Source organism: Neofelis nebulosa, chromosome 6, assembly GCF_028018385.1.
Source record: "Neofelis nebulosa isolate mNeoNeb1 chromosome 6, mNeoNeb1.pri, whole genome shotgun sequence".
NCBI lineage: Eukaryota > Metazoa > Chordata > Mammalia > Carnivora > Felidae > Neofelis > Neofelis nebulosa.
In genome coordinates this window covers 141,200,246-141,213,896 of record NC_080787.1, presented here as the reverse complement: position 1 = coordinate 141,213,896, position 13,651 = coordinate 141,200,246, and the positions used below count along the sequence as shown (strand labels likewise).

General features: G+C 37.4%; 1 protein-coding gene across 2 annotated transcripts in view; it reads right to left on the bottom strand.

Moving 5' to 3' along the window:
- The window catches only part of MYCT1 (MYC target 1), a 65,524-nt gene that overhangs the window by 14,964 nt on the left and 36,909 nt on the right, over positions 1 to 13,651 (bottom strand). The window contains exon 1 of one of the 2 annotated variants that reach the window (XM_058735700.1): positions 12,880 to 13,082. The exons of the other annotated variant lie outside the window; for it this stretch is intronic. Within the exon in view, the coding sequence (XP_058591683.1) occupies positions 12,880 to 13,075 (196 nt within the window). The 5' untranslated portion in view covers positions 13,076 to 13,082. Of the gene's footprint in view, positions 1 to 12,879; positions 13,083 to 13,651 lie in introns of those variants that run through there. 2 annotated transcript variants of the gene reach the window in all.

Sequence of the window (13,651 nt, the reverse complement as noted above, 5' to 3'; positions counted from 1 at the left end):
AATAGCAGGCAGTAGGTGAATTTCCTAGTTTGAAAAACTTCTAGCCCGAGGACAGTTTCCAGTCTGAATTATGTGGGCAGGTAAAACACCAACTGAACATCTGCAGTATTTCCAATCTGGAGAAATACAGGACAGAGGTTGTGGCAACCAGAGCTGTTTGAGTATGAGAGAGAAATTTTAGAAAAGAGAATACCAGAGAGAAGAGTCTCAAAATTTTATGGATAAACATATCCTGTAACTGTGCCCAACTCCAGAACCACACTGCATGTTTCATTTAGAATGACTAGAGAAAATAAAGAAATTAACTGAACCAAACTGAGACCTGAACTGCTTGTTAAAGGACAGGCTTTATAGGTTTTTGTGGTTTGAGTTCCTACTATGTTATTTTCCCATGAAAACAAATGAGAAAAAAAGTAGTCTTCAGGGTAATATAGCCAAATCCAAAAGCCCATTCTAAATGTTAAAGATACAATATGAAATTACTTGACATATGAAGAAACAGGAAAATGTGACCCATTCTCAGGAGAAAAGGTAGTCAACAAAGGCATAGCCTGGAGGCATCACAATCCTGGACTTCAAACTATATTACAAAGCTGTAATCATCAAGACAGTATGGTACTGGCACAAGAACAGACACTCAGATCAATGGAACAGAATACAGCACCCAGAAATGGACCCACAAACGTATGGCCAACTAATCTTTGACAAACAGGAAAGAATATCCAATGGAATAATGACAGTCTCTTCAGCAAGTGGTGCTGGGAAAACTGGACGGCAACATGCAGAAAAATGAACCTGGACCACTTTCTTACACCATCCACAAAAATAAACTCAAAATGGATGAAAGACCTAAACATAAGACTGGAAACCATCAAAATCCTTGAGGAGAAAGTAGGCAAAAACCTCTTTGAACTTGACTGCAGCAACTTCTTACTCAACATGTCTCAGGAAACAAGGGAAACAAAAGCAAAATTGAATTATTGGGACCTCATCAAAATAAAAACTTCTGGGGGCGCCTGGGTGGTGCAGTCAGTTAAGCGTCCGACTTCAGCCAGGTCACGATCTCACGGTCCGTGAGTTCGAGCCCCGCGTCAGGCTCTGGGCTGATGGCTCGGAGCCTGGAGCCTGTTTCCGATTCTGTGTCTCCCTCTCTCTCTGCCCCTCCCCCGTTCATGCTCTGTCTCTCTCTGTCCCAAAAATAAATAAAAAACGTTGAAAAAAAAAATTTAAAAAAAAATAAAAACTTCTGCACAGCAAAGGAAACAATCAACAAAACTAAAAGGCAGCTGATGGAATGGGAGAAAATGTTTGCAAATGACATATTAGATAAAGGGTTAGTATCCAAAATCTATAAAGAACTTCTCAAACTCAACACCCAAAAAACAAATAATCCAGTGAAGAAATGGGCAAAAGACATGATTAGACACTTCTCCAAAGAAGACACCCAGATGGCCAATCGACACATGAAAAAATGCTCAACATCACTCATCATCAGGGAAATACAAATCAAAACCACAATGAGATACCACCTCACACCTGTTAGAATGGCTAACATTAACAACTCAGGCAACGACAGATGTTGGTGAGGATGCGGAGAAAGAGGATCTCTTTTGCATTGTTGGTGGCAATGCAAGCTGGTGTAGCCACTCTGGAAAACAGGATGGAGGTTCCTCAAAAACTAAAAATAGAGCTACCCTATGACCCAGCAATTGCACTACTAGGCATTTATCCACGGGATTCAGATGTGCTGTTTCAAAGGGACACATGCACCCCCATGTTTATAGCAGCACTATCAACGATAGCCAAAGTATGGAAAGAGCCCAAATGTCCATCGATGGATGAATGGATAAAGAAGATGTGGTATATATATACAATGGAGTATTACTAGGCAATCAAAAAGAATGAAATTTTGCCATTTGCAACTACATGGATGGAACTAGAGGGTATTATGCTAAGCGAAATTAGAAAAAGTCAGAGGGGCTAAAATGAACAAATCAGGAGACTATAGATGCTGGAGAGGATGTGGAGAAATGGGAACCCTCTTGCACTGTTGGGAATGCAAACTGGTGCAGCCACTCTGGAAAACAGTGTGGAGGTTCCTCAAAAAATTAAAAATAGATCTACCCTATGACCCAGCAATAGCACTGCTAGGAACTTACCCAAGTGATATAGAAGTGCTGATGCTTAGGGGCACTTGTACCCCAATGTTTATAGCAGCACTTTCAACAGTAGCCAAATTATGGAAAGAGCCTAAATGTCCAACAACTGATGAATGGATAAAGAAATTGTGGTTTATTTACACAATGGAATACTACGTGGCAATGAGAAAGAATGAAATATAGCTTTTTGTAGCAACATGGATGAAATTGGAGAGTGTTATGCTAAGTGAAATAAGTCATACAGAGAAAGACAGATACCATATGGTTTCACTCTTATGTGGATCCTGAGAAACTTAACAGAAGACCATGGGGGAGGGGAAGGGGAAAAAAAAAAAGTGAGAGAGGGAGGGAGCCAAACCATAAGAGACTCTTAAAAACTGAGAACAAACTGAGGGTTGATGGTGGGTGGGAGGGAGGGGAGGGTGGGTGATGGGTATTGAGGAGGGCACCTGTTGGGATGAGCACTGGGTGTTGTATGGAAACCAATTTGACAATAAATTTCATATTAAAAATAAATAAATAAATAAATAAATAAATACTACAATATAAAAAAAAAGAAAAAGACAAATATCATATGACTTCACTCATGTGAGGACTTTAAGGTACAATACAGATGACCATAAAGGAAGGGAAGCAAAAATAATATAAAAACAGGGAGGGAGACAAAACATAAGAGACTCTTAAATATAGACAACAAACTGAGGGCTGCTGGAGGGGATGGGGGTGAAGGGATGGCTAAATGGGAAAAGGGGTATTAAGGAAGACACTTGTTGGGATGAGCACTGGATGTTATACGTAGGGGATGAATTACTGGATTCTACTCCTGAAATCATTATTGCACTATATGCTAACTTGTATGTAAATTAAAAAATAAAAATAAATAATAATAAACAAACGACATAGCCTAAAATGCCCAGATGTTGGAATTAGCACACAAAAAATTTAAAGCAACTTGTATATTTATGTTCAATGATGTGAAGGACAGTGTTCATAAAGAATGAAAAGTCGGAGGAGTGCCTGAGTGGCCCAGACAGTTAAGCTGCTAATTTCGGCTCAGGTCATGATCTCACTGCCCATGAGTTTGAGCCCCCCATGGGGCTCTGTGCTGACAACTCAGAGCCTGGAGCCTGCTTCGGATTCTGTGTCTCCTTCTATCTCTGCCCCTCCCCTGCCCACTCTGCCTTTCTCTCTCTCTCTCAAAAATAAACATTAAAAAACACTTTTTTTTTAAAAAAAAGAGTGAAAAGTGAGAAATATCAACAGAAAATACAAATTCTAAGAAAGAACCAAATGGAACTAAAAAGAATATCAAAACTAAAAAAAAAAAAAAAATCACTCAATGCGTCTAACATTACACTTAAGAAGACAACGAAAAGATTCAATAAACTTAGAAATAGGTTAATAGACAGGGCACCTGGGTGGCTCAGATGGTTAAGTGGTCGACTTCGGCTCAGGTCATGATCTCACGGTTCATGGGTTTGAGCCCCGCATGGGCTCTGTGCTGACAGCTCAGAGCCTGGAACCTGCTTCAGATTCTGTGTCTCCCTCTCTCTCTGCCCCTCCCCTATTCACACTGTCTCTCTCTGTCTCTCAAAAATAAATAAATGTAAAAAAAAAATTAAAAAAAAAAGAAATAGGTTAATAGAAATTATCCATTTTGAAAAAGAGAAGAGCCTCAGGGAACTATGGAACAATTTACAAATATTTAATATAATGGAGCTAAAAACTAATTGAAGAAATAAGACTGAAAAATTTCAAACTTAATGAAAGAAATGAGTTTACAGATTCAAGAGTCTTGAAATATCAAGCAGGAAATATGTAAAGAACTGTACACAGGCACATCATAATCAAACAGCTGGAGATCAAAGGTAAACTGGCAGCAGCCAAATTAAAAATTAAAATGACATAATTACATTCAGAAAAACAATTATTTGAACAACTACTAATCCCCAATTGGATACCATCATATTTCAAAGCAACAAAAAAATCAATCAAACTAGATTTTCTATATCTTGAAAATTATCTGTTAAGAATAATGGAGAAATAAATAATCTTCCAGGTTTAGAAAAAAACTCATGACTAGCAGAACTACATTAAAAGCTTTGCTAACATGGATGGAACTGGAGAGTGTGATGCTAAGTGAAATAAGCCATACAGAGAAAGACAGATACCATATGGTTTCACTCCTATGTGGATCCTGAGAAACTTAACAGAAACCCATGGGGGAGGGGAAGGAAAAAAAAAAAGAGGTTAGAGTGGGAGAAAGCCAAAGCATAAGAGACTCTTAAAAAACTGAGAACAAACTGAGGGTTGATGGGGGGTGGGAGGGGAGGGAGGGTGGGTGATGGGTATTAAGGAGGGCACCTGTTGGGATGAGCCCTGGGTGTTGTATGGAAACCAATTTGACAATAAACTTCATATATTGAAAAAAAAAAATCTCAAATGAAAAAAATAAAAATAAAAAAAATAAAAGCTTTGCTAAAGGAAACCCTCAGATTGAGGAGGAATGATATCAGCTAAAAGACTTAGAGCTTCAGGAAGAAATAAAGAACATCAGAAATAGTATCAGTATAAATATAAGACTATTTTCTTTTAATTTCTTTAAAATAAGCACAAACACAGTAGATAGGTGATACCTAGATATACAGATTAGACTTAAAAGTTTTTAAATCTGCTCAGCAAAAGACACTTTAGAAAATAAATAAGCAAGGGGCGCCTGGGTGGCGCAGTCGGTTAAGCGTCCGACTTCAGCCAGGTCACGATCTCGCGGTCCGTGAGTTCGAGCCCCGCGTCAGGCTCTGGGCTGATGGCTCGGAGCCTGGAGCCTGTTTCCGATTCTGTGTCTCCCTCTCTCTCTGCCCCTCCCACGTTCATGCTATGTCTCTCTCTGTCCCAAAAATAAATTAAAAACGTTGAAAAAAAAAAAATTTAAAAAAAAAAAAAAAAAAAGAAAATAAATAAGCAAGCCACAGACAGGTAGCAAACATTTACAAGCCACATTACAGGTAATAAACATTGCCTGGATGGTGTGTTGGTTAAGCTTCGTATTCTTTTTTTTTTTTTTTTATATTTCTGTATTTTGAGAGGCAGAGAGAGACAGAGCATGAGTGGGGGAGGGGGCAGAAAGAGAGGGAGACACAGAATCTGAAGCAGGCTCCAGGCTCTGAGCAGTCAGCACAGAGCCTGACGCGGGGCTTGAACTCACGAGCTGTGAGATCATGAGCTGTGAGATCATGAGCTGTGAGATCATGACCCAAGCCTAAGTCGGACACTTAACTGACTGAGCCACCCAGGTGCCCCAAGCTTTGGATTCTTGATTTCAGCTTCATCTTTCAAGCCCCACATGGGCTCTGTCTGCTTCGGATTTTCTCTCTCTTCCTCTCTCTGCTCCACCTCCCTCTCTCTCTAAAATAAATAAATAAACTTAAAAAAAAAAAAACTTTGCAAATATATATCTGACAACTGACTGACACCAGAATATATAAAGGACTTTTATAATCAATAATAAAAAGACAGAAGAAGGGGAAGGGGAAGGGGAAGGGGAAGGGGAAGGGGAAAGAGAAGAAGAAGGAGAAGGAGAAGGAGGAGAAAGATAAAGAAAATAAAAATGCGCCAAAGAAATGAACAGATTCTTCTTCAAAATATATATTCAAATTCCCATAAGCACAAGAGAAGATGTTCAATGTCACAATCAGCAAATTTTTGTCTTTAAAGGCCCAGGGAGCAAATATTTTGGGCTTTTCAGGTCATAAGTTATTGAAACTACTCAACTTTATTATTGTAGCACAAAACATCATAAACACACAATTGTCCCAATAAAACTTTATTTATAAAAACAAGTCATGCATCATATTTAGCCAGTAAGCCATACTTTGTCAACCTCTGCTCACCATCATCAGGCATCAGGAAGATACGAACTAAAACCACAATAAGATAAAACTAAATACTGACCAGAAAGGCTACAATATAAAGGGTTGAAAATAAAAAAAGAGCTGTTGGAAAAGATCTGAAGCAACTGGAGCCCTCATATATTTTTGCAAAAAGTAAATTGCATAACCACTTTGGAAAAAGGCCTGACAATTTTTTTATAAAATCAAACCTACACTAAAGCTATGACCAGCTCTTCCACTTCTAGGAAGTTACGAAGAATAAGGAAAACATGTATCAACAAAAGAGTCTTAGAAGAATATCTGTTACAGCTCTATTCTTATAGCCAAAAGAGTAGATCCTATATTATTTCATTTATCAGAAGTTCTAGAACAGGCAAAGCTAATCTGTTCTAGAAAAGAAAATAAAAATAATGGTTTCTTCTGGGGATGTTGCAGACAGGAACTGACTGGGATGTGGAATTAGGGAACTTTTTAGGTTTGTGATAATATTTAATATCTATGATTGAAGACAGAGTGATTCAGATGTGTACATGTTTGTAAAAATTCAGCAAATGTTCAGTTTCAATCTGTGCACTTCATTATTATTTATTTTACACATTCCATTGTAGGTAAATTTGACTTTAAAGGAAAAAAACATAAAAAAATATTGAATTCTGATTAATGATATACATGCTGAAGTAATTAGGAAGAAGTATACTAACATCTTCAGCCTACGTTGAAATGGAAGTGAATAGGGGCACCTGGGTGGCTCAGCTCGGTAAGTGGTCGACTTCAGCTCAGGTCATGATCTCGCAGTCTGTGAGTTCGAACCCCGCATCGGGCTCTGTGCTGGCAGCTCAGAGCCTGGAGACTACTTCAGATTCTATGTCTCCCTCTCTCTCTGCCCCTCCCCTGCTCACGCTCTGTCTCTGTCTCTCAAAAATAAGAAACATTAAAAACAAAAAAAAGAAAGAAATGCAAGTGAATAGGTAGGTGAATAAAATAACTATTGTAAGAACCTAAATGATAGGGGCACTAGGGTGGCTCCGTTGGTTGAGCATCTGACTTCAGCCAGGTCATGATGTCACCCTTTGTGAGTTCGAGCCCCTTGTCGGCCTCTGTGCTGACAGCTCAGAGCTTGGAGCCTGCTTCAGATTCTGTGTCTCCCTCTCTCTGCCCCTCCCCCACTCATGCTCGCGCTCTCTCTCCCTCTCTCTCTCTCTCCCTCAAAAAATGAAAAAAACATTAAAAAAATAATTTAGAAAAAATGTAAATGATAGAACCTAAGGGGTATGGGTATGGGTATTCACTGTAAGCATCCTTTGATGTTTCTCTATATTTGAACATTTTTTTTTAATTTTTTTTTTAACATTTATTCATTTTTGAGACAGAGAGAGACAGAGCATGAATGGGGGAAGGTCAGAGAGAGAGGGAGACACAGAATCTGAAACAGGCTCCAGGCTCTGAGCTGTCAGCACAGAGCCCGACGCGGGGCTTGAACTCATGGATTGTGAGATCGTGACCTGAGCCGAAGTCGGACACCCAACCGACTGAGCCACCCAGGCGCCCCTATTTGAACATTTTTATAATAAAATGTTGGAAAAACATATGAGAGAGTATCCCAAACAACTTTAAGGCAATATATATGGAAATTTAATTTAAGTGGGAAAAGTTTTAGAAAACACAAACTTCCATAACTCATAGAAGAAAACGCTTCCTAACTTGTTTTATGAGACCAGCCTAACACTAGTACCAAAGCCCGACAAGACTATCGCAAGAAAAGACTATTATAGGCAAATTTCTCTCTTGAATGTAGATACAGGAGTTCTAAGGTCAGGGACCTATTAAACGGTGCAGCCTTCTAGGCTCATGCTTACTGAATCATAATCTCTGATCATGGAGCCCAGTGAGAGATGCATTTTCAAATTTATTTATATAATTCAGATGCAGCTGCTTTAAAGACAGCAATTTGTAAACACTTGTTTTTCAAGCTTTCTGGGTAACTGAGATAAGGGAAATAATTGGTAGGCCATTAATGTGCAATGATGCACACGTGTCCAATGATGGACACATGTTTAATTTGTTTTACAAATACAAATTAAAGACGCATTTGAAATATAATAACATTGGCTTGCTATTTAGGAGGAGGGAATATAGAGGACATCATTGGGGTTTGTGTTCAATAAACTCTGACTGTCTCCAGTTTCTCTGAGAACATCCTGCTCCTATCTACAGAGAGTAGACCTGTGACATTTAATTTAATGTATTAAATGTAGACATATTTCTACAGGAAATAGAACTTTCAGCTATTAACCAAGGTTTTCTCCCCTTGACACTTGACTACCCAATAAATCAGTTCACAACCCTTCATCTCTTCAATTACTTTGGAGAGGATTCGTACGGTTAGCAAGCATGCATAGAAAAAGAAAAAGTTGATCCTTGGAATTTCTAATTGGATTATCAAATATGTAGCATGGATGAAAACCAAATAGGTAAAAACCTTGAAAAACAGTTGCTTTACTGCAATCACTAGATATTTTGAGAGAGATAAGAGTGTTCTGTTTGTTTGCTGGAATTTCAAAATGCTAAGAGTCTAAAGGGCTCAAAAACATACCTTTTTACTCTAAGAACGGTATTGGGAAAAATGAACCATAGTCTACGAGTCATGTCCTTGTCAATGTGGGTTGCCATACAAAATACTATAGCCTGTATGGCTTAAACAACAGGCCTTTATTTCTCTTAGTTCTTTGAGCTAGAAAGTCCAAGATCAAGGTGTCAGCATGATCAGGGTCTGGTGAAAGCTTCATAGCTTGCAGGTGACCTATTTCTCACTGTGACCTCACTTGACCTTTTCTCAGTGCATGCTCACAGAGAGTGGGAGAGAGAGCAATCTCTCTTCCTTTTCTTACCAGGCCATTAAACCTTCCATGTAGCCCCCACCCTCCTGACCTAGTATGTGACTAGTAAGGGACTAGAAGGGATCATCACTCCATCTCTGCTCATGATGAGTTATAGATTGATTTAGGGAATCCCAGAGAAACTGGTATCCATTCTCAGCTTCCTGGGGTCCAAATGCGGTCCAAATGGGGTTTTCCCTCTGAGAAACCCTGGGTGCCTGACAGGCAGAGTGGAAATGGGGATGGTAGACATTGGTACATCTGGGCTTAGGGCACTTGATAAACAGCTTAACCGCAAGAGACTTTCACAACCCTCGGATTATGGGAGAGCATTCAATACTGTTCTATACCACTGAGATAGATGGAAAAGTCCCTGAATAAAAGGCAGCAGTAGACTAAAGGGGACATAAAAAAAAGGAGAAACCATGCCATTAACAAAATTTGCATAGACCACATGAACCGGATTCTACAGTAAGAGCCCTCAGCAGTGGAAGCAAGGGAGGAAAGGGCAATGCCCTAAAAACAGATGAGAAATAGTTATTGGTAGATATCAGCAGAGACCAGAACATGAGATCAAGAATCAAAGGCCATCTCCTTCCAATACCCCTAATAGTCTATAATGCCCCCACCTGAGGCCCTTTCCAAACTTAGGGAAAGGTCCTAAGAAAGAGGAAAACAGGAAGATCTAAAGTCACAAGATTGAACATTATTATGTTAAATCAGGTCAAATTTTTACACTGAAAGTACACAAAACTTCAAAAATATCTGCCATGGGGCGCCTGGGTGGCTCAGTCGGTTAAGCGTCCGACTTCGGCCCGGGTCATGATCTCACGGCTCGTGAGTTCGAGCACCGCGTCGGGCTCTGTGCTGACAGCTCAGAGCCTGGAGCCTGTTTCAGATTCTGTGTCTCCCTCTCTCTCTGACCCTCCCCCATTCATCCTCTGTCTCTCTCTGTCTCAAAAGTAAATAAACGTTAAAAAAAAAAAATTAAAAAAAAATAAAAATAAAAATATCTGCTTCAAGACATTCACCTCTACAGATGTGGTTTGTGTGCTTTTGCTTCTACATATATGTTGGTAGCATTTCTCCTGAACTCCCTGAAATTGTCCAACTACGCCTTGCTTATATCACTAACACCTAACACATTGACTAATATATAATGGGTGGCCAGTCAATGCTTCTGAGTAAACCAATAAACTGATAGGTGAATGAATGAGTGAGTTAATAAGTTAATGTGGGGAAAATGATGATTAACATGTCCTTCCTAGGATTATCTCCTTCTGTGAATCTTCTCCCTTCTCCGACTTACAGGAACGGATAAAGCATCATTTTTTTTTTTTTCTCTAAGAAAGATTTTGGGACCATTTTTGCCATCTAAAAAAATTGTATATGTTTACTTATTTATTTTGAGAGAGAGACAGAGAGAGCAAGTGGGAGAGGGGCAGAGAGAGAGGGAGAGAGAGAATCCCAAGTTTAAGGATACGTGTCTACTGTTTCATGGAGGCAGGATGCCGCAAATTTTACAGGTTCTGGTTCCTGCTGCTTTGGTGGGGAATGTTCCCAGAGAAGAAAAATGCATTAAAGGAAGCAAAAGAGAGAAATACAGGTGGCCTTCAGCTGTGTTGTTGGCCTCAAACCAATTTTTTTGCTTCCTCTTGCACTAATGACTGTAATGCTTGTACAACATTAATAAGTCCTAGTGGGTGACTACTATGAAAATGCAAGCTATTATTATTGGTAACAACCTGGTATCATTATCTTATTTTTCAGCATTCATTAAAGTAACCCCCCAAAAACTGATATTTGGAAAACAACTTTCCATACATCTTAAGTGCGTTAAGTTCGAGAAATTTATATAGTTCAATGTGCAAGTTTTCCTTTTCTCAGCAATTCATCTTTATTCTCTAAATTCGAAATTGGACACAATAGAAAATGCATGGTAATGTACTTGATAAGATTTTCAAAATAATATTTTTGCGGAATCAGTGATCAAAATAGATACCAATTTAGATATAAAAAAGAAATAAAATTTAAAAGGTCTACATTTATATTTTAGGAAATTTCTACATTTACTATATTTATGTTTAGATTTTTATATTTTACACTTAGTATTTTTTACCCCAGAAGAAATAATGTGATCTTTCATATATTTCCCCCAAATCATCAAACACTATATCTGCTCAACATGGTTGCATTGGTTTTGTTAATGCTTATCAATGTAACACTCCCCTTCCTGGTTTTCATTATTTCCATTGCATTCACCTACTAAGACAAAAAAAAAAAAAAACAAAACAAAAAAAAAAACAACCTAGGAACTCTTTGAAACAGTAAGTTTGAATTCCTTCTCAAGCACAAATAACACACAAAAAAAATCAGTGTTTTTAGGATTGGTAAATAGACTTCAATTAAGCATTGTGTTATTAATTCAGGTTTATTTTATGATTATTACCCATGTTTTAGTCAGTGGCTAGTGATTCCTTTCACTTAAGTAAACTTGAAATTTAACTTCAAATGGTCTGAAAAAAAAATCGATCTGGCTTTCACAGATTAATTTTTGTAGTAAGAGCTACTTTACTTTTAATAATTTGTATAGTTAATTTTGTAATGATGAATTTGGTGTAAACAAATTCTAGCTATTTTTCAGTGTGTGTTTAATGCATTCACTTTTCTTATAAATGAAGACAGCAAGCAGTATTGTAACAAATATATATAATTAAGACTCCCACAGTTTTAAGGCTTATTGGCTGTTGGGTTTTCCAAGAATTACTTATTACCAAAGCCATTCTTAACAGTATGCAAACATAATTTACTTTCTTCTTATTTTTTAATGATTATGTTAGGGTGTTCACTAATAACCCTCCTTTCCAGGCCTGAAGCAAACATAAAGGGGTTGATGGTAAAAAAGAAAAAAAAAAAAGAATTATTTCCCTTCATGCACATTTTTGTGATGGCGGACAGCTAGGTGCTAGGTGAGGTTGTTAGGGACAGTCAATATTGCTGTTCCGTTTCACTGATAGCTCCCAAAGCATCCCCACAAATCACAAAAGAGAGTATGAAATAATTCTCTGAGGGAATTAAAAATCTGTTCTAGACAAAAAATAAGGCTATTGATCTCTTCATAAACTCCATGATTCCTTTAAATTTTTCTTCTGAATTTAACTGAAATAGTCCCCCTTATTTTTAAAATATCCCTGAATCCAAGAATACTCGTCAATTTACATCTTAGTCCATGTTCCTTAGCATTTTCCTTCTTTAGCCTTGAACAGCTGGTAATTTTGACCTCAGCTCTACTCCATTACTGATATTTAACCAGTAGCTGTGCCTGAACTCAGCCAAAAAGTACTTTTGTATTGTTTCTTTTTTCCTCTGTGATAGGCTTCCTTTTAATGTTATATGTAATGTTATTTCAAGTGAACTTTTTTTATTATAGTTTTTTCTTCCTTTAATTTCACAATAAGATTCCTTATTTTATCTATGACATCACAGTCCTTAAGTATAGATTTTGTTGTTTTGATTTCCTTTGGAAAATAAAGAGTATGACATTGACAATGAAAAAATAACCTCTTCAGCAATTCTTGATTTCATTAAATAAAACATATACTTTATAACCTTAAGACAAATAAAACTTAATTTTCCAACAAAATCCACATTATCGTATTCTAAACAGCAATTATTTCCATCTTTTCTTTTTTCACATTTTTATTCTCATTATTTTCTAATTATATTTTGTAACACCAAACAAAATCTATACTTGTTGCCCAGATTCTTCTTGAGTGTCTCCAAAACCCACCTTAAACACATTATATGAATATATTTATTATAATAAACTTATGAAAAGTTAAGTAACCAGTTTATGGTAAACAAACTAACTCAGAGATTTTCACTCAATAAATTATGCAGGACCTTTTCTGCGTCCTAATTTTAAATTAAAAACAGTTAAAGAAAATATCTTACCCCAAAAGTTTTCTGGCCATGGACTTCCTAAACTTGTTGTGTTATTAGCCATAGTATCCACAAGAAATAGAAGAGACAGAAAAAAAAAAAAAAGAAAAGCCAGTATGTTCGAAAGAAGCACTTTGATTCTATGTCTTTGTGGTTCAGCAAGAGAAAAATAATTTTCACATAACCCCTCATATACTTGGGTTTGCATAAAAGGAAACAAGTGTATCATGTTTCCTGCTTTTATACTCAAATTAGCAACTGTTTTTCCTATCTCGGAACTCCACATGGTTCCTGAGACACGAAACAATTTCCTTCTCGTCATTTCCTCAGCTAAATTACCAAGTTTCTTCCTCTCTGGCTGCTTTTGGGCTGAGAGGGTCCATTTCTTCTTTCTCCAGCTCCTACCAACATATATAGGAAGATTCCAAAATCTAAGCTATAGCACTTTGGGTTAAATTTCTATAGGATAGAGAAAGAGACTACTTTCCAACATTTCACAATTAGATTTATTCAGCAAATTGGGGGAGGGGGGTTCTCCACCCCACCCTTTGGAAATTCATACTCCATTCAAGTACAATTAATTTTATAAATCTCATTTATTAAAATTCGTAACCTGTCTCTTTCTCCATTTGGCATATTAATTTTGAAAAGTTATCTGCTTCCTTTCATAAATAGCTACCTAAAATGTAACTTACATTTAATTTGTATTACTCTTGAATTGGTACTTAAGTATGAATAGGATGATTTCCACACAGAAGGAGCCTGTTTAAAACCAAGCAAGAGA